This window comes from Ambystoma mexicanum, chromosome 3p (genome assembly GCF_040938575.1).
Source record: "Ambystoma mexicanum isolate Mex_15411 chromosome 3p, UKY_AmexF1_1, whole genome shotgun sequence".
NCBI classification, from domain to species: Eukaryota; Metazoa; Chordata; class Amphibia; order Caudata; family Ambystomatidae; genus Ambystoma; species Ambystoma mexicanum.
The window spans coordinates 785,951,777-785,973,081 of record NC_090925.1 but is presented as its reverse complement, the minus strand read 5'-3'; the positions used below and the strand labels follow the sequence as shown (position 1 = coordinate 785,973,081).

General features: G+C 43.4%; 1 protein-coding gene across 1 annotated transcript in view; it reads left to right on the top strand.

Annotated features, from left to right (window-relative positions):
- The window catches only part of LOC138580875 (membrane-spanning 4-domains subfamily A member 4D-like), a 702,190-nt gene that overhangs the window by 318,713 nt on the left and 362,172 nt on the right, over nucleotides 1-21,305 (top strand). Inside the window, exon 3 of the mRNA XM_069651765.1 lies at nucleotides 15,666-15,794. Coding sequence (XP_069507866.1) covers nucleotides 15,666-15,794 — 129 coding nt within the window. The remainder of the gene's footprint in view (nucleotides 1-15,665; nucleotides 15,795-21,305) is intronic.

Here is a 21,305-nt window from a genome sequence, read left to right as displayed (position 1 = left end):
TATATTCTTTCCTGCTAACCTGGAGGGTTGTGAGTACAAACCACAATATGCTCATACACCACATGTGTGTTTAACTAAACCGTACCAATCATCAAACTGTGTATCGGGAATCTCAGTAAAACTAGTTTTCTGTGGATAATGTTTACAATTTATAAGAACAGCGCAGCAGGATGTGGTGACACCATTTTCGGACAGAAAGGGGAACCTTTGATTCTATTTACATGTGTTGTTACAACGTTTGTGTACTCTAGGAAGGTGTTACATTGGAGGTATCGGTGGACCACAAAGGTTAGAAGCGATCAAAACGGTGGGAAGAGGGTGCCAACCAACAGGCAAAGGCAGTAGAGCGGGAAAGCTAGCACACTGAGGAGCAGTCAGGTGAAGCTGAGTTATGGGCAGACAGTCAGGGCTTTATGTGGGCTGGTGCTAGCCAGGGAGGAACTCTGTCTCTCTCCCAAATGTTCTCCAGAACAGGTCCTATACTGGGCTCCCGTAACTATATCTTGCATTGCCAACATTTTAGGCAACCCTTTAAATGAAAAGAGCCACCTGGTGAAAGGGATGCCTGCGGTTGTCGATGCTTCTGATTATGAAAAAAGGAGTGGCGAGTACACCAAAAGGTAGGATAGTGCAACCACATCTCCTTTCTGTTTCTTAATTTGAGTTGCTGACTCCCACAGGCAGCCCTTTCACCACACGCCTGTGTAGGGTGAAAAGGCTGCCTGAGGGGGTGGTGCCTTTGTTAAGCAGCAAAAATCGAGAGGCCAGCCCACCTTTTGGTGTACCAGCATCTCATTTTATTCTTAATCACAGGCGCTGACCTCTGCAGGGAGTCTCGTAAAGGGTATCATAAACAGAATGGGGTCTGGGCTAGTCAAGTGCACCATGTTGGAGCCAATCAGTTGCAGTCTTCCTTCTTCAGTACAGGGAGAGCTGAGCGCTTGATGGGTAACAAGCCATATTTGTCTATGCCTTTCCGCATCTGTACAGACATGGCAGGCTGAACATCGATGCTCTGCCCAGTGCATTAGCAGGGGTTTTATTCATTTCAGCAATTCGAGCCAGAACTCTTCAGTGAAACCTGAGTGGGGCGGGTATCACAGATGTCGATTCTGAGATTACTGTGCCTAGATACCAACAATATAGCTCACTTCACTGATGCCTGTGAGTGCTTGTGGTCCTGTGTAGAAGGGATGTGGCTTAGCTGTTCTGGCAGGAAGGTCTTTCGAGGTGGGACCAAATCTGATTTGCATATGGTCTAGCCTCCTCTGGAATGTCATAGCATGCTGATAAACAATGATCGAAAATGTTGCTCAGATCAAACTCAGTGATTTAGATTGATTTGAAAACTTCCAGCCATTACCCTTCAGTGTAACAAGAAATGGCTCTGTCAGTGATGCCTCGTATTGGCCACAGTTTTGGGTTGGGTCAGCTGCGCCGGAGCATGCTGGTTCTAGAGCAGTCAACAAGTCTTCTGGCTCCAGGAGGGCTGATGTTGGTGCACAAATAGTCCATTGGAGAATATATGGAAGTTGGAAGTCAGATCAAATCATGGATTATCTATCTATCTATTTTATATATATATATAAAAGTGAACATTTGTGGGTTTGTAGCTTCGCGTATGTTCCCTATATACTTCCGCATCGTTTCACCAATCTGCACCAAATTGTTCTCAGTCACCTCTCAGGACCCTCCGGACATTACTGGCTAGATGACATCTGGACACCCCAGTACTTTCCTGGGATTTCAACAAAAGTGAAAATGTGGGTGTGGGTTTGTGGCTACGCGTATGTTCCCTATATAATTCCATACCGTTTCACCAATCTGCACTAAATTTTGCACAGTCGCCTGTAGGACCTTCCGGACATTACTGGCTCCAGGACATCTGGACACCCCACCCCTTTCCCCAATTTCAGCAAAAGTGCAAATGTGTTTGTTGGTTTGTGGCTTTACGTATGTTCCCTATAAAATTCCACACTGTTTCACCAATCTGCACCAAATTTTGCACGGTAACCTGTTGAGACCCTCCTGACATTACTGGCTACATGACATTTGGACACCCCACCCCTTTCGCTTGATTTCAGCAACATCCAAAATGTGTTTGTGGCTTGGCGAAACGTTGTTCCTTATACAATTCCACACCATTTCACCAATCTGTTCTGAAATGTGCATAATTACCTGTACCTACGAGGGAATAACAGCCCGGGAAACGCCGGGTATATCAGCTAGTTTTGAAATAAACTTAATTGTGATGGTACCAGGAATGTTTAACTAAGGCCCTCGCTCCAGGACTCAGAAAAGATCCTGGTTTAATTGCCGCTGGTTGTGTGAGAATGACAACATTCAAGATGTTGCTAGAGTAATACTTTTGCAAATTCCTATAAAAAATAGCTGCAAAAGAGACCCTGTGCCAGATTCTCAAAAACCAGTGAAAATGAAAGGAGCGCAGAGAATGTGCTTGTTTCATTTGCTTACTTTCAGAAATGCGCAGGTCACCTTCTCAAAGGAGACCTGTGCATTTCAGGAATCGCTGTTACAGTGGTGCAAAGATGTGCTGTTCTGCCACCTTTCACAGATTAGTGGTGTCTGGAGTGCGCTCCGGATACAAATGTATGGCAGACTCCCAGCAACCATGTGCTTGCTGGCAGCGCATTGCACAGAGACAGGCCCTTGAAGGCCACTGGTTGCAATGCTCCCTCTATAAGGGATGCCCTAGTGAATAACCCACATCGCTGCTTTGATGTCCTGTTCACTGGCGCTACATCTTTTAATGAGCCCGGGAGGCAGAGGAACAGTGCATGTCATCACTTTAGTTGAGAAAATGACAGTTAAATTCTGCATCATACAAAGCAGGTCAGATGGCGCACAAGCCTGGCCGTGGAATGCTGTACAAGGGCTCTCTGCCCAGCGGCGATTAAACCACACATGTCCAAGCCAAGATGGCGGACAAGCATGATGAGAGTTTGGTCTGTGTGACCCCCACAACCTCGCAAATCTGCATGCGACCATGTGCGTGGAGGCAAAGTATCCTGGTAAATAATTCCTTGCCTTGAATACATTATTGCACAAAGGGACTTTTTCTCCCAGTAAGCAAAGCCTAGAGCAGGGGTCTGCAGCCTGCGGCTCTCTTGATGTCTTGGACTACTACTCCCATCACTCCTCACATAGACTAAGATGGATAGGGCTGATAGGGGTTATCTGGAGAGCCAAAGGTTGCAGATCCCTGGCCTAGAGGGAGGGGCTAGTGCTCAATACAAGTGGCAAACACCATAGTTTTGGTGTAAGCACTGGGAATTGTTCAACTCAATATCTGTCTGGTGGGAATGTTGATTCCACTTGTCATGAGTCATGTTACATGCCTGTAACTCACTGGGGTCTAGATAAACCTCTTCATCAGTGAACTGCAAACAGGGCATACTTTTGACATTGTATAGCCTGTTGACTGTCCCGCAAAGCCTTCTAGAGTGTCTGGTGGATTAAGCGGTTACTGAGTGCTCCATACATAGCTGTTAGGGTAATTTCTGGTGGTCGGCAGAGCCGTACCCGGGGTCCGTGCGCCATTTCCCAAAGAAGTAGGAGTCCCACACAAGAGCAATAGTTGCTGTTTTATTACAAGAAAACAGACAGGGGCAGGCACAAGGCGAGTAGGTTGCATGCAGCTTCTCATCAAGTCGGGCTCGCAGGCCCCTTTTGTGTCTGAGTGACGTAACAATGTGCGTCATCTGCGAAAGCTCATCCCCGAACCTATCACCACTCCGGGTTGGTTCCCCGAGTGGTGGGTACAGTATAGGCCTGTATAGTGAAAAATGTAATTGGTAGAGTAGAGGTCAGGTGGAATGTTTGGGTCATCCCTAAAAGTCGCTACTTCTAAAAGGTTACATGGATTGAATTAGTGATTGGTTGTGTGGTAATGTTGTCAGTGGTTAGCCCCCCGTGTACTGATTGGTCCATCAGCGAGCCCCCAAGCCTGGAACCATCGTCATTCCCAGCTCACGATGTACCCGGTGTTAGCAACAATGTGTGACTATGTGTCAGTGGACGACAATGGACAGGTCCTGCTATTTGCCATTAGAGCGCTCCTTTCCCACTGCCGCCGTTGTCTGAGTTGTTACATCTTTGTGCGAGCTGTGTCTCAGCCGTGAGACACTAGTGCTTCTTCAGTCTTCGGGAGTTGGCATCGTATCAGGTCAGCTTGGTCCCGTGTTGAGAGACCAAAGCTGAGGCAGAATTATGAGGATTTCATTTGTATTTTGCTCCAGGTAGTCGCATCAATGTCAGGTGTCACCTTGGCTTGGGGAACGCGGAATGTGGATTGCAACATCGCGACCTTGGCTGCAGGGATCCGATCAGGGTGGTTCTACATGGTCAGCACCTTGTAGCTCTGCATGGCCTGCTCTGGGTCTGTCGACTCTGGTGTGCGGCCTACTTCGGTTTGGTTGCAAGTTATGGCATAAGGTCCATAAGGATGGGGGGTGTGGTGTGGTTCTTTGCGCAGTGGTCCAGCTAGGGTCTTGTCTCCAGGGTTGGTAGCATGAAGTTCCTGCAAGCATGTACACAATCTCTTCTGGCGTCTTGCTTTTCTGCAAAGCGATTGCTGGCCTATGTGAAAAATAACGATGTGCATCTGTGAGTGTACACGGTATGCTGTGTCATAGCACTGAGAGTGTACTTTGTGTGGTTTGGTGTGTGTCTGATCCAGGTGCGTGGTAGCACATGTGTTTCTGTCTGCTGGAGCTATGTCGTTGTGTCATCTCTAAAGATGGCGGCTTAGGTTGTGAGACAGGTTAGTCAAGCTGGTCCATGCGATCGGCCTCAGCTCCGTCTTGGTTCCCACCTCGTGCCCTGCGTGGGATGCGGCCAGATATCTCAGGTGAGGCGTGGTCACGGTGAATGTTGACATCTGCGGTAGTGGACAGAGGTGTGAACTCATCCCGTTTGAGGGTACTTAGGTTGTGACTTCATTGGCCATAGTTTGTACATTGGCCGGGGGAAGGGACCGTCCCATAGCATCATTCAATTATTTTTCTAACCATACCAGGGGCTATTTACTGTCAGTCCTGACATGGCCTAGTTGCCTAGCCATTAATTTGTAATTTTTATTTATTTTGTAATTTCACACTCCTGGCCCAACTGGTGCTTGCAGCTGTCTTTTGGAACAATTTACCAATTACAGAAGACAAAGCAATCATGTTGTATCTGTCCTTGGTGAAAAATGTGAAAGGGGGGAAATAGACAATTGTGATACTACTCTTAACAATAAAGATTTATTTCATTGATTTGAATAGAACCAACAGCAAGGCAATACACTTCCTAAGGACTAATTATCAGAAACTGCTTTCCCTATTTCTAAAGGGATCTCCCTGCCTGTCTAAATGTACTAAAAATGCTCTTCTGTCCTCGGGAAGTCCAAAATAATCCTCAGTCCCAATCCTAACTCTACCTGACCCTATAACTAATGTGAACAACTCAAAATAGGCCAAAAAGAATGTCTCTTCTCCTGGTCTCGTTTCCCTTCTTGCCTGCTCCCCGGCAGCTTTCTCTTTGGGTCTTCATTTCATACACAAATGTCTCTCTTTAGCATGTGTGTTTCTTAAAGTTATCTTCCGTTATAGTCTTTTGAGATCTTCTTCATGAGCTCTTGTAGCTTTTCCCAAAGACTTGTGTGTCTTGTACTCTCTTGAATACTATTTTTGCAACAGTTTTCCTTGAGATGCCTTTTATATCTATTATCTTCTTGAGGTCCAACCTTCCCTAGGCTTTGTATGACATTATCCAAATTATAAATCCTCCTCTCCCAAGTTCTCTTTCTTGGAATATCTCTTCCTTTATCTTGTTCACTTGCCAGTCTCACACATTTCATTACACGATTTTATGCTGTGCATTTTACGATTTGCACTTCTTGAGTTATAGGGTAACTTCCCTTCCTACCATGGCATTTGTTTCCAGTCTCTCTCTGTTTCCTGCACATAATTATTAGATCCCTGTTTTATGGGTATGTTCACATCTCCAATTAGCTGGTCTTATTTGTAATATTTATTTTTGCATTCTTAAAGCACTCTAAACTGGTGGGCATCAAAGCGCTAGTTGCATTCCAAGTTACAGATAGTGAGACATCATTCAACAAAAAGGCAGAGTCAGTGGTCAAGGCTTAGGGGTTTCTTAGGTGAAGAGCCAGGTTTTCAAGAGTTTGTGGACGGCCCAGTAAGACTGCTCCAATCTCAAAGCAGGCAGTAGTGTGTTCCACAGTTTTGCTGCAATCAGCGGAACGCTCAAGCCACCTGCTCTAGCCCGTCTGAATCTTGAAGTGATGAGACGGTGAGTGTAAGCAGATCTGGTTGGTCTCAGTGCCTGGGCTCTTGGGAATTTCTGTGCAAGGAGGGGCAGAATTTGGAAGGTGCTTATGGGTAATAGAAAGTGTTTTGAAAGTGATCCTTTCTCGTATTGGGAGCCAATGAGCGGCTCTTCTGTTCTCAGATATTTTCTTGCCTCACAATGTTGAGTGTGACGCAGAGTGCATTGTTTTGGATAACTTGCATTTTATGGATATTCTGCATAGAGGTCCCAGCAAAGAGAGCATTGCAAAAGTCTAGCCTAGATCCACTGATGGCTCGGGCAATGGTAAGGCAGCTATTGGCTAATAAGAAGGTCCTGCAGGCATTGATCATTGTTGGTAGTGTGGGCAGCGGAGGATGCAATAGTCTTGACGTGACCTGTTAGTGAGAGGATGGCATCAAGGTGAACTCCCAGGGTCTTCACTGTTGGGTAGAACAGCATCGTGATGACTTCAGTGGTAAGGGCAATGAAGCTCCCTAAGGTTTTTTAGACCATCTGGGGATCCCACAATGAAAATTTCAGTTTTTTCATCATTGAGACAAAGTAGGATGGTGTGTTTATCTGCGAGTAGTGTAGAGGAGTCGTCTGCACAGTCTCCTGAAATGGGGAGGAGGATTTGCATGTTGTCGGCGTAGGAGATGCTGCAATTGTCTTTTGAGGGATCTCTTTAAACTTTAGTTTTAGGTCTTTTTTATTTAATTTCTTTATTTATTTTTCATCATTTTTTCTCTGAGATATCCAACACTGGAGCACAGTACATATGTTATGTCGGTTCAGGTTAGGTACACCGACGGGCGTATGCTGTGCCCTGGTCTGCCCCTTTGGTTGGTATGTGGGGTTTTGGCTGCTGTTCTCGTGCACAACAGAATTGTGAATGATAACTATACAGGTCAGTGTCCTGTGTTTTAAGAGTTCAATAAAATGACTAACTACAACCTTCATTTTAATTTGAGATAGAAATCCACACTACGTGGTCTTTGATTTTTTTTTTTGCTTTGTCCCTAACATTGGGCAAGAATAATTGCACACAAATAGGAAAGTCCCATCTACCAGTGACCGACACTGGGTCTGCCTTAATGAAGGCCGATTGCCCGAAACTTGAATTGGCAGCTCCATATGAAGGATAAATCTTATGTGACAATTGTTTATCAGCAGTGCGGTTATAGGCATCAGGTTTTGACATAGCTACACATAAAATAGTGATGCACAATCATCAAACAAGAGTGTCACCAGCTTGGATAGAATTAACAGCTTTTGGGAATTTTTTCAGAATATGCATTATGTATCTAGTTTGTTGTTCGTAAATGATTTACTAGGATGAAGTATGTTTTAAGCGATATGTGATGGTGAGTGTTTGAGGTTGTGAGTCTGGTGGTTGCTTTCAGTATGTGCTTTGCTGTAATAGAGAAACATTTCAGTTTGACAAATCGTGTTACATGTGTATCGTGTATTGTTCACATTATCTATTTAATTATTTATATTGGTCGGTAGTGTATGCATTCATTTGTTGACCCTTTCCTATGTTTGTAACTAAGAGTTTTTTGGACTACTTTCATATGTTTTATATAAAAAATAATAAAATAATATATTCATGTTTCAATTCTGCGAGATTCTGGTTTCATCCATCCTATTACAGTTTATAGAATGTTCTCTAATAGAACAATTTTTAAATGTTGCTTTGGGTTGGCTCTTTTGTTAACTTGTGTTAGGATTCCCATTGAGCCCTGGCAGTCAAATTATCTGTATGGGAAGACCTCATTTTCTGTTGTTTGCAATTGTCTAACAGGTCATTTAGTGGTTTTGTGAAAATGTTATAGATCTTGGGGGAGATGCAGGAGCCTTGTGGGACAAGGAAATTGGGGAGGGTGGGGCACTTTTTTATTCGGCAAATACTGTGATGGTTCTTTTGGCTAGGAAGGAGGTGATCCATCTAGTTGCTTTGTGCGAGAAATTAGCCACAGAAGTGAGATGCTGGCAGAGGATCTTTTGGTCTACCAGATCAAATGCTGCCAAAAGGTTTGGGAGTGGTAGGAGTGCAGGTTATCCTGCATCTTATGTCTCATCTAGCTGATTTTTCAGGTCTAGTAGGGCTGTATCCGTACCATGACTTGGATGGAAGCCTAATTGACGGGTTCCTAGGATGCGGTTAGCCTCCATGTATTGTGGATTTGGAGGTAAGCTGCTCAGTCCAGGCTCTTTAGGAGGAAGGGGAATGTAGTGATAGGCCAGTAGTTAGTAGGTACAGTGTGGTCCAAGGATATTTTTTTGAGCAGAGTTAGAACCCAGGTTTCCTTGTCGCTGGTGGGAACCAGGCATGAGGAGAAGGATGCGTTAATGAACATTGTGATGAGCGGTGTCAGGGCTTATGAACAGTCCTCGATGATTGTAGCTGTGCAGGCATATCCCCACCACAACAGGTTGAACATAATACAGTAAGGAATTGGGATACAATGATATAAGACAAATGGACACTGACCGTCAAGCATTAAGGATCACTCACTTATGAGATATAGTGCATGTAACACGAATATCCACACAAACGGTTTGCTTGCTCGGTATATACCTTACCCGCCATGCTATTTTCAGCCTAAAAAAGACAATCTCTCAACTCTCCTTTTTCATTTCTTTTCTCCCCTCTTTCTCTGCTTCTCAACAGTGGAACAACTGTATTTGTAAACACCAGTAATAATCAATGTCAAATGTATGTTGTACCACACATGATTACCGACATATGTATGCTTGCAATGATTACTAGCTGAAATTTCAAATACTTAAATGAACTTGAAATTAACTTTGAATTTATTAGCGCCAAATAGGCCAATGGTCATGATCTCATGGTTGACTGTATTTATGAGTTATTGCCTGTATACTTGTACAGACTGACATATAACTCAGAGTACAAAAGCTAAAGACCAAAAAGTAATAGCCTTGATAAAGCCTGCAGCAGGGCAAAACATCAACACATGCCGCCATAATTAATGTTGGTTCAAATAACACACAATACGTGTATTCGACTAAAACAGTAAAACTTAATTTTTGTGATAGAATGTTGATACCAACATTTATTGTTTCCAATTACAATCCTGAATAAATATCTAATGTACAATTCTTGCGGACTGAATATTTCTTGGCTATGGTGCAGAGCTTTACCTAACTAACAAAGCACAAGAATGTCCACATATTGCACCACAGGGATGAGGACACAAGGGCACTATTCAGACATAGGGGCAGTACAGATCATTCCTTTAGTAACGACACACCAAATGAGGAAAGCCTATGAGAAAAATGTGTCAAATTAGAATGACCTTCAATTAAAGAAATTAACAAATATTATGAAAGAGCCACGGTGCAGTGCTATCTAGACAATGACCAGATCCCTCATGGTTTAAGAATACTAACATTCCCAAACTTTAGCAACACTGATGACTCTGATTTAGCAGACGAATGGGAGAGAAACCTTTGAGTTCTAAAAAAAATTATAGAACTGCTAATTCAACATGTGGACAGGAAACACAAGAGAGTAGAAAAAGACATGGAAATAATTGAAAAAGAGATTCTAGAAATGGACGCCCCAGAGGCAACTAAAAAAAAATTACAAAACTATGGACACCATTCTCAAGCACACTAAGACGAAGTATAGGGACGCAAAACAGCCAGGGATGATAAAGACAACAGACAGGGTACTCCCCTTTCTACCTAATACGATGATCGATATAAAACAACCTCAAGAACCAGCACACCAGGGGTTTCCCCAAAAACCGCAGATGCTGATAGCGAGGGAGAAAATCAAACAGCCCAAGCGGACAACCTACCACCAGCAAAAAAGGTGTATTTAGAGCAGAATAAAAAATACCACCATGGGAACAAAATCCCAAACCAAAAACAAGTGTGATTTTTGATCCCCCCCCCCCCCCACACACAAAACTTCAACCAAGAGGCCCACACAAGGGGCAACAGTGGGAGGGGGAGCAGACAAAAAAGAAACAGGAGACGCAGGGAACAGAACAGGAATTCAAGCGCCCTCAGAATACAGGAGACACAAGCCAGGAAGGAGGTAAATCTAGTACTCAACTTATCGGACCGCCCCATGGAAGAGATAGAAACTGAAGTACCGAACAAAGGACTATCCTTCGCAAAACACATTCAGGAGCAGACTTTATCATTTTACACATAGATACCTTCAAATTCATTAGGAAACAAAAATTACAAACATTCTTCCAAACCTTGGACACTATAAGTGAGAAAGAAATAGTGGAACCAAACATATGCCCACTAACAATAAGGAAAACAAGACACACACACTGCTCTCAATTGAAGAGAATATTGAACTTGTACAGGAAGACATAATTAACCACTTGGGTATCCACACCAGTACCTTAATTGAGAGTAATCTCAAACCAAAATCAGAATGTATACCTGTGATTCCACAGGATAACTGTGTTGATGCTTTTCACAAAGCAGTTATCTGGGACATTGAAAAAACATGGATGCAGCACACATAAATAAATATCACAGTTCCAAGAAACTAAACATCAAGGAACAACTGCCTCTGAACAAACTAACATCAGACCCAGACATCATAATCAAAGAGGCGGACAAGGGTGGAAATATTGTAATCCTAAAAAAGTAGGATTACATCATCATGGGACATGAGCACCTTAACACCACAGGGTGTTATAAAATTGTTAACAGAGACCACATCACTAACCTGACCAGTGAAATGATTGCATTGATAAAGAAATGGGCATCATAAGCAAATGCTTAATGATGATGAAAGATAATTTCTATGCATGAATAAACCTAGAATTCCAAGCATATATTTCCTGCCAGAAATATGTAAGGAATATGCTCACCTGCCAGAGGTGAGACCAATAGTCAGTGTAAATGGATGGATCACAGAGAACTATCAAAATTCATAGACCTAATACTAAGACCTGAAGTACATGAATTAGACTCGCACACACGTGACACAATGCACGTACTAGAGAACCTTAATGGTATACAATGGAAGGACAGTTCCATGTTAGGAACTATGGATGTGAAGGCTTTATATACCTGTATCACCCACATTCTGGCACAAAACAACATAGACTATACATTCGAAAATGCTTCTGCATCTTATGACACATGTGTTGCCATGCTTAAATAACTTGTTGCTTTTTAGTACAAATTAGACGTCTTCCTATTTAATGACAAACTGTATCAACAAAGAAAGGGGAAAGCAATGGGCACATGTTTTGCACCACCCATGGCAAATTTATGTGTAGGGGAATTCAAACACAAACATGCAACCATACACCCAACACTATCAGTCAACGTTATTAAATGGCTGAGATAGATAGATGGCGTATTGATTATATGGGACGGCAATCATGACCAATTGGATCAATATTGCAACTATCTAAATGACAACTCCTTCGGACTAAGCTTCATACTTGACAAAAGCAAGGAAAGGATCAACTACTTAGATCTTTGTATCTCCATTGAGGAAGGGAAAATACAGATCAAGACATACAAGAAAAAAACATGGTTAATGCCACGCAGCATGCAGACAGCTTGTATCTCAAAAGCGCTAGAGACCAAATACCTTGAATAATGCAAACTTATTGAAAACAGATTCCTAGAGAGAGGTTACACAACAAGTACATTTGACAAAGCCAAAGAAAAGGTCATATTAAGAAATGGAACAGAACTACTGAAAACAAGAGACAAAACAAGGGAACCAGAGAATAGTCCTATTAGACTAATAACCCAGTTTTCTAATGACAATCATATCATTAGAAGAATCTACCAGAATAACTGGCACATACTTATGTTGGATCCTGATCTCAAAGACCATATCATGACCAAACCAAACATAATATACACCAGGGCACCCACCCTGCGAACGACACTCCGCTCCTGCTACATGACAAACAAAATACAAGTGGGGCAAATGAGCCTTATTTCATGGAACCCAACAACAGGGTTTTACAAATGTTCCAACTGCAATATGTGCCGCTATGCTCTTCACAACATACATGCACACACAATCAGCTATGGCAAACGATCAAAATAAAGGAGTTTGTTAATTTAAAAAAAATGTTTGTAATATATATCATTGTCTGTATTTGCAATAAAATGTATGTTGGGAGCCCAATACAGGAGCTCAGAACAAGAATAAGGGAACACCTTTACAACCTAACCAGAATTGAACTTAAAACACCACTGGCTGAATACTGGCACAAGGAGCACCATTCAGAAAATTAGGACAATCAGAAATTCTTTGGAATACGTCATATCAAATTGAACCAAAGGCTTGGAAACCAAGAAAAGGCACTGCACCAAGAGGAAGCTAAGATCATATGTAAGCTAAGAACTATAAAGGAAGGTCTCAATGCAGACAATGAAATGTATCAATTTTTATAACAGTACATGTATGTAAGTATGTCATATCCCATTGATCAGATTTATAAAATTCCAGTAACTAATGGACCATCTAATGGATGAACAAAGTACACACCTATGCAAGACAACCTAAAGGCACAGAGTAAACAACCATAAGATCACCTTAACTCACAGACCTCCATTAGATGAGACCAAATTGACACTGATCGCATCCAATCACACCGAAAAACACTTACGTAGGAGCGTACTAGGCAAACCAACCACCCACATGCCCATCCAAATGCAACAGGACCACATAGAAAACAGGCAATTTGCCTCTATGTCTTATTTTCAATTCAACCAAAATTGGTTGAATTAGAATACATGTTGAAATCCTAAACATGGCTGGTAATAATCCAATGCAACAGCATCATGAAGAAAACAAGCCAATCTGCTTTCTTCTATTCTTCTTTCAACCGGGATTTCTTAAATTCAAATACATGTCAAAATGCTAAACATATAAAGCAGCAATTAAATTGTCACCATGCCAATGGAACTATCGAACACCAGAAAAGCAGAATAATTCCAGGCAAAAGTATACCCTCTCGGGACCAAATAATGTTGACATGGCCTAAATGATTGCATCATCACATACAAAAAACGTGTGACGGTATCACAGATCGGCAGCATATAATGCAATTTCCAAGATGGCGGCATCCACGCAACATAGTGGAGCGCCACCATCAGAGACTGAACAAGCCGAGTCCAACACTCCTAATCAGCTAAGCTTAGATCCAGTGACGGGTATGACTCGCGCCACATTAGCCTCTTATTCTCCCATCCTACTTCTGTAACAACGCTGTTCCCCACACAGGCGAAGAACACACAAAGAAAAAGAAGGCCTGAGGACTAATTGTGCGCCTCTCTATCAACCATCAGGATTGTAACAAATGCGCACAAGGTAATTGAACCTTAGCCCTTCAATCCTTCCTCAACTCACGTGCACAGACACATGAGTTCACAGCCTCTCTAATAATGTTCCCCAACAGGAGAAACTCCTACAAAGCAACAAAAGGCATAAGGGTAACGTGCACTTTTCTAGTCACCATCAGGATCTTAAACAAATACGAACAGGGTAAATGAACTCAAGTCCTTTAATATTGCACCAACTCACATGCACAGAGACATGAGTTTGAAATAAATCAATGTCATCAGCAATATAATGACAGCTCACTGTCCCTTCTACAGGAGGCAGCTGAACTATACAGGCTGGGACCAGGGTCCTACCCAAACAATCAGTTGATAAGGGCTTAGCTGACAACTATCAGGTAACTTATATTTAAACCCACCATAGGAGTAGCAATGCAGGACGTAAAAGTAATCAAACACGCTACAGGCACAACAGTTTTATTTTAGGCAACCACTAAGGTAGAATGTTCTAAAAACCACCAATTCCCACCCACGGGCACTATATATCCCCACCACAGCAGGCTGAATATAATATAAGATTGGCTACAGCCGTATCCCGGTGTGGCGATAGGGAGCTGCTTGAGCTTCCAGCAGTGATGGTCTTGCTATTGTTGCCCTGGCATCTTACCCACCACTATAGTTGTGGTCATGCCACCACCTGGTACAGGGTTCCTCTCTCCCACTTCACAACGGTTTCTCCTTTGTTGCATGCTCTGGCATCTCCCACTGGCATTCTTTGCTTCCTCAAAAGTTGCGGGCTCCGCGGCTTGTCTCTGCTCGACCTCTCAAAGGTGTAATGATGTCAAGGGTCTTCCCCTGCAGACAATACTCTCTTCTTCTTTCACTCATCTGAGTTAAATATAAACCTCTCCTTAAAGAGACATCTTTGTTTTCCTTTTTCATATTCATAGTTTGTTTCAGAATTTCCTTCAGCTAAATATAAAGATGTCACATTATTCTTCATAGCAGGCAGTCCCTTGTATGCGGCTATGGCACGTGGTCTAGGGAGTTCCTCACAGGAATAGGGGTCCTTGTCCCCTAAGGGGGAGTCTCTCCCAGTGAGGTCCCACTTGCCTCGACTCCTAGGGAGGGTCTTGCGGAGCGGACTCACCTCCCTAGCCTCAAAGGCAGAGCCTCCCCCTTGAGGAGAAGGGACGAATACATGCGATTTGTCACAAAAAGCAATGTTGAATATTTCTTATGTGCAAAATGGAAGTGCACAAATCATTTTCAGAAGATGAAAGGCCAAATGCTTTAGTTTATGTTAAGATAAAAAGTGGCCTGTTCTCCAGTTTTAAACATGAACTTAAACCAATGTCAAAGAATATGGCTGTACAAACTTTGTGACAAACCATTTGGAACATGGTAGAGGCAGGGAAGAAGCTTGGCCAGACTAGTTGGGGAGCAGTAAGGGGGACTAACATTAAACGATGATATGGATGGTTTGTGAGGGAGGAGGCTGGCAGAAAATCCAGTATCATTCAAAGTCTGGTAAAGAAGGCAAGCGCAAAGCCAACAGGATTTGAGAGAGGATGAGGGCAGTGACCAATACACAGAATTCCAAGAGCTGAGCTTACAGCATTCCTCGATCTTTCAAGGCCAGAAGAGAAAGGAGTTTGAAAGGGGAAGGGGTGGGCGGGGGTTGGGGGGGCAGGCATCAGCTGAGGACACAGCAAAGGGAAAGGTAGAATCTCTCGCCCCTTTCCCACAGACTGTGTAACGGTACATCCTGTACCCACAGCAAGCTGAATCCACGTACAGAGCACACACTGGCAAAATTCTGTAGAATAGTCATGCAGCCTGCACAGAAGCCATAGCACAATAAAAACACACAGATATTGATCTGAAGGCTGACTAATTTCAGGGTATGCTTAAGCCTTCCCTGGATACTTTAGGGCCTATTCAAGACAAATTTGGAAAAAAACAATGGGGGGGGGGACATTGCTCATTTAATGCACATTATAATTTCAATACTATTTTTTCTCCTTTTGTTGTAGGTCACACTGCTACTGAGTGGCATCATCCAGATCTTCTTTGGATTGGCCTACGATGTTGGCTTTGCCTTGCTCCATAATTGGGGGATGCACCTGTTTATCACTGGAGTGCCATACTGGTCTGGTTTATTGGTAAGTACGAAAGCAGTCAGACCTATGTTCTCCCTGCAGGGTGCATACTCCCTGTCTAAGAGTGTTAGGGGACTGTCAGGGAGAGTGTATCGGAGAGTATATGGTTTCATGTTCTATTTGTGTTCAGTAGGTTGCTCCATGATGGGTCAGCACCAGACAGCTTGAAAAAGACAATGGTCAGACTGCTTCTTAGAAAAGTATATGAAGATCAAATAGCCTACAAGTACTGCCCAAGGTAAATGTTCCGATCTTGTCCTAAATCAGAAAGAAAGTAGCAGTCGCACAACTCTAAAACACTCCCAATTGCATGAGAGTGCAACATCATTTTGAGGAAGCATGACAATCCATGGAAACATTGATTCTGTGGGTTTTCCCACATGCTCGCCATTTTGATACAGATTCATTGGATGGAGTGGGAACCTTGGTGAAAATACTCTCCAGGGTTTTCCTTCTCTTCGTGTAGGTAATCTGCATGCATCTCTGACCACATGAGTATTCTGATGTGGACAGTGAGGGCGACATGTATCTGTAGAGACCCTGCCTGATTTTTAGTTTTGGCTATTAGGTGGCGCTGAAAGCGCTACCTTTAAACTGAAACAATTGTCATTATAATAACTTTAACATAAGAGCTTGCATAGGAAGGACGGATTTGTGTTTGGCTATGTGTGTCACCAATTTAACGCCCATCTCTAAGTCAAATCGTAATGATTTTCCTCACATTCCCACTCAGCTCCAGTGAAAACCACACCCCTTTTGCACTCTTTTACCACCTAGTCGTAGCTCCCATTTGCTATCCTTTGTCAGCATGGCGGCCATATTGATTTGCATCTCGGCAAAGGACACTTGACTATATAGATGAACTTATCACACTGTAAGGTAAAATAAATCTTAATGTGTGTTACTCTTTGAAGCAATCTCCTAAATAAAAACATAAAAATGTACGAGGAATATAGAGATACGCATGTGCTGGGTATGGCTTGTATTTTTGTATTAAGTACACTTTTAAAGTGTTGACGTTGTATTAGTTGTCAAAAAAGTTCTCTAGCACCCTATTGTTTTAAATTAAAAAAGGGCATGTAATAGAAGCATACGGGTTTACACTCGAACGAGAGGCTAATTACCCAATGACTCTTATTCCTGCGGCTGCACGCCTGGCGTGACAGACGTCTTTTGATGATGCATTAAATTGCCTTGTGTTGCACAGCGTATACCAAGCGGCTCGAGTCGGGCAACGTTTCTCTGTTCCCTTTCTCTGGTGGGCCGAATACAAATTCATAGGTTCAACATGGTGAATTTAACAGCCAAACTGATTGAGGGGGCAGCGCAGTATACCAACGCTGTGCGTGACCGCTAGCTGGATCTCTCGGGTGAGTGGATATGAAATTATATGATAAGTCATTTCTAACGCACCTGTGCACAAGTCTTTTTGTAGGTGCGACAAGACAAGGGAGGAAGATTGTGCCAGTGCGACAACACAAATAGCAGGGGGAGGGAGAAGGTGGAAGTGCCAGGGAGAGGGAAAGGGGAAGTGCCAGGGAGAGGGAAGAGGGAAGTGTTAGTGCAGGGGTGACTGATTATGGTGGAGCCTGGTGCCCAGTGAGACTCTGAGGGTAGACAAGCAACCATTCAGTGCACCAGAACAGGTAATTCATCAAGGGAGAGAGAGAGAAAGCAGAAGAGAAAAGGACGGTCTTTAGCTGCTTCCAGAACTTAAGGTGGTCCGGCTAAAGTTTGAGGGGCAGGTAGGCCATTCCAGAGGGAGGCTCCTGCAGAGGAGAGAGATCAACCCACATTTTCTCTGCCTTTGGAAGCGTCTGACCCTCAGAGAGTTAGAGGATGCTGAGTGAAGGGCTCCAAAAGGAAGGAATTTCGGGAGAGAGAGTTGGATGTGGAGTGGGCCCCAGCCCCAGAAAGACGTGTGGATTATGCAGAGTGTATTGAACTAGATCCTTGCAGCCACTAGGAGCAAGTGGAGAGATTTCAGGGCTGGAGAGATACGGTCCCTGGCCTTGAGGCCAAGGACAAGTCTCACAGCCCTGTTCTGGATTAGTTGCAGAGGGCAGCGAGTAGAGGAAGGCAAATTGAGAAAGAGGCTGTTGCAGTAGTCCAGCCTAGAGAGAATCAGGGCTCTGGAGATAGTGAGCTTCTGGGGAAAGATGAGAAAAGGAAGAATACCTCTGAGGACTTGCATCTGGTAGTGGGCATTCTTGGCAAAGTCTGTGATGTGAGGAGAGAAGGAGAGAATGCAGTCGAAGTCACTAAGGTTTTTTTGCCTCACAGGAAGGCGAAGGAAGCAGGCCCAAGGAAGGTGGCCAGAGTGAGAGAGGAAAAGTAGGAGCAGAGGTCCCAATGAGCAGGATCTCCATCTTGATGACATTAAGGCAGAGATCGTTGGAGGTGCACCAATCCTGAATCGCGGATAGACATTCAGGAATTAACGAGAGGGAAGTGGGGGCTGAGGGGAGCTGAGTTTCATCCGCATAACACTGAAAGTTAGAGGAGAAGGTAGAGATCAGGTGGGCTAAAGGGGCCAATTAGACATTGAAGAGCCAGGGTGAGAGGATCGAGCCGTGGGGAACACCACATGTGGAGAGAGAGGTGGTGGAGAGAAAGGATCCAAGTTGGACCTGGGAGGAAGGAGGTCAACCACTCCAGGGCCTGATCTGTGATGCCCAGGTTCTCACGGAGTTCAATGATGAGGATGGTGTGATTGACCGTGTCAAAAGCAGAGGAAAGGTCAAGAAGACTGAGGGGAGAGGACAGACTGTAATCAGGATTAGTGAGCAGATCTTCACAGGTGTTCAGGAGAGCAGTTTCCGTGCCTCTGGCTGCTCTGAAGCCAGATTGATGGTCATGGAGACAACCAACAGATTCAGAGTGGAAAGTAAGTTGGGAAATGGCCAGTTTTTCTGGGAATTTGCCCAGGAAAAGAGTGATAGAGATCAGTGTTAATGTAGAGTGAGAGTCGGCCAGATAGGGGCCAAGAGAGGTAGAGCGAGAGGAGATGGAGAGAGAGGATAGGATGTCCTTAATTTTAGTGGTGAAGTGAGAAGCCAGAGCCGTGCAGAGGACCTGGGAGGGAACAGGAGAGGTGGAGACTGCAGAAGGATTGGCCAGCTCCCTGGATAGAGCTGGGCTTATGTGGTGAGATGAGCACAGGGACGCTGCCAATGAGCTGGACACAGCGTATGCTGAAAGGTAGACGTGTTTGTCTTGTGTGCCGTCTAGGATGAGCAGTGCAGTGGGGCGACACACATTTTTAAGCAGTTTTGTTAAATTGAAAGAAAGTCCCATGCCCTTAAAAAATATACCACCGAGGTGAAAACCATAATTGCAAAGACAATAATTTTGATTAATTTATGTTGGCAAAGGCAATGGTTTTGACTCTAGGCATTGGGCAATGTGGCAACCACTCCCAACATATGCTGCAAAGATCTGTGCAGGTATTTAACATAAGAGCTGACACACAGAAGTAACAATGTCATGGTCACATATGTCCTACAATTCCAATATGGTACTCATAAAAATATTGCTTTAGTTATGATGCAGTGTGCCGGTGTAATGCCCTTGCTGCATAATGGGGGGCTGTTCATTATGACTTGGCAGCCTCAATATTATGTTTAACCCCCACTGTAATGCACGAGAAAATTGGAAAATAAATGCTGTGCAGAAAGCATAATGGAAACTAAAGGATACTCCTGAAAGCAACATTCAACAACCCTCTCCAACGTACAGAGTTGAACTATCTTCTGCAAAATTGCAGACACTATAACAGAGCTGTGCCAAGAAGCACACCCTTTTCATCATATAGTGGCTGATTGACACCAGGGCCCATCTGCACTCTGCTGCAAGAGCTCTGCCCGAGAGCTAAAGCTCTTGACTCGGATGAAATATCTTTTACAGACCTGCACAGTTAGGGTCTGACTCTAAACAAATAGTGCATGTGTTAATTTTGCTCTTTGCCATGCTGATTCTACCCAACCCTGAGTGGTCACTCAACCTCACAAAATATTTTTAGCCAGCCTGAAAGTAAATGCTCGCTTCTGAGGATTTGAGATTCAAGAGCTCTGATTTTTTTTTTGAATTTTTATTATATTTTCGGAACAATGTCACACAAAACTCTGTCCATTCTTCTGGGTTATTTTTAATCATTATTTGGCAGTAGCGTTAGCACCTAGTATAATCTACAGCACTGACATTCCTATGTTACTTGGCTAGCTGTGTGTGTGACATGCCTGGGTGTTTCATAACCAGGTCAGATGATGTATAGTACTTAGTTTGAGCAAGGGAGTGATTTCAGGGCATAGTTAACAGGGACTTGTTCAATGTGTGTTAATATGTGGCCCCATAAATTGCATTCAATTGTACAATTAACTCCCCTTTTAGTTTTGGCTATTAGTGCTAGCTAAAAGGTGGACTATTGCATGGGAGTACAGGTAGGAGATGACATGAGGAGGGACACATCTTGTGGGGGTGGAAGGGTGTATGGTTATTTACCCATCCATTGATTGCCCATCCCTGCCCAAAACACATTCTCATGGTATCCCTTGGAGCTCCCTCTATCAAGCAGTCAATCGTTGACTTGCCAGTGTTCTTTCTATGTAGTCCAAGTTAATGGCTTAATTGGAGCTGTAAATGTGTCGCTGGTGTAATAAACATATCTTAACCAAAGAGTGCCTTCAACCACTTGATCTTACATCTGTTTCTTGCACTGAAGTCCTGTTAAAAACAAGCATTGACAAAGCCAACAGTTTCTGATTGTGGCTTGTGTATAGGTATGAGATGGTCATTTGCCAGGCATAGCCAGCCATAATAAATCACTCTGATCCAATTATCGCTTTCCAATGGCTAGTGGTGGGTGCAAGGCTTGAGCCCTGCTGCTATCATATGCTCAGGTAATCCCAATATTTTTCAGCTGAGACCATCATATGGCCAGGTAGTACCACTACGGCAGTGCCTTGCAAAAGCCAAAGCTATTGGCTTTGCCAATGCTTGTTTCTGTACTTATTCTCCCTGTGAACTTATTTGAAATTACATACTTGTAAACAGTTTTCTTTGTAGTGATCAGCTCTGAGAAGTTTGTGAGCACACACTTGGTATGTAGATCGTGTTTACGATATGCTTCTAAGAAAAGGTTACTTTAATCCTTTAAGACTTAATACATTCTCTTCATAAAACTCTTTTCATAAAACTATTGCAATACATACAATTGATGTATGTGCTATGGTTATGAATGCACCCCTGTAACTCATCCCTCTGGTATGCACTAATAGACATGCCCTCCGTTTGCCGTAGAGAAAATTGGACCCTCAGCAACTTTTAACATCTCTAAATTCCAACTTAAACTTCTAGCCCAGCAAAAAATAAAACAAACATTGGAAATGCCGAGAGTTTGATCTTTTGTGTAATCATGTGAAAGGCACTTGCAAGGCACTGCCATCATGGTATTAACTGGCCATTGATGGTACCAGGTGCAAAAAGGTGCGGGTACCCGGGCATCTAATTGTTGGG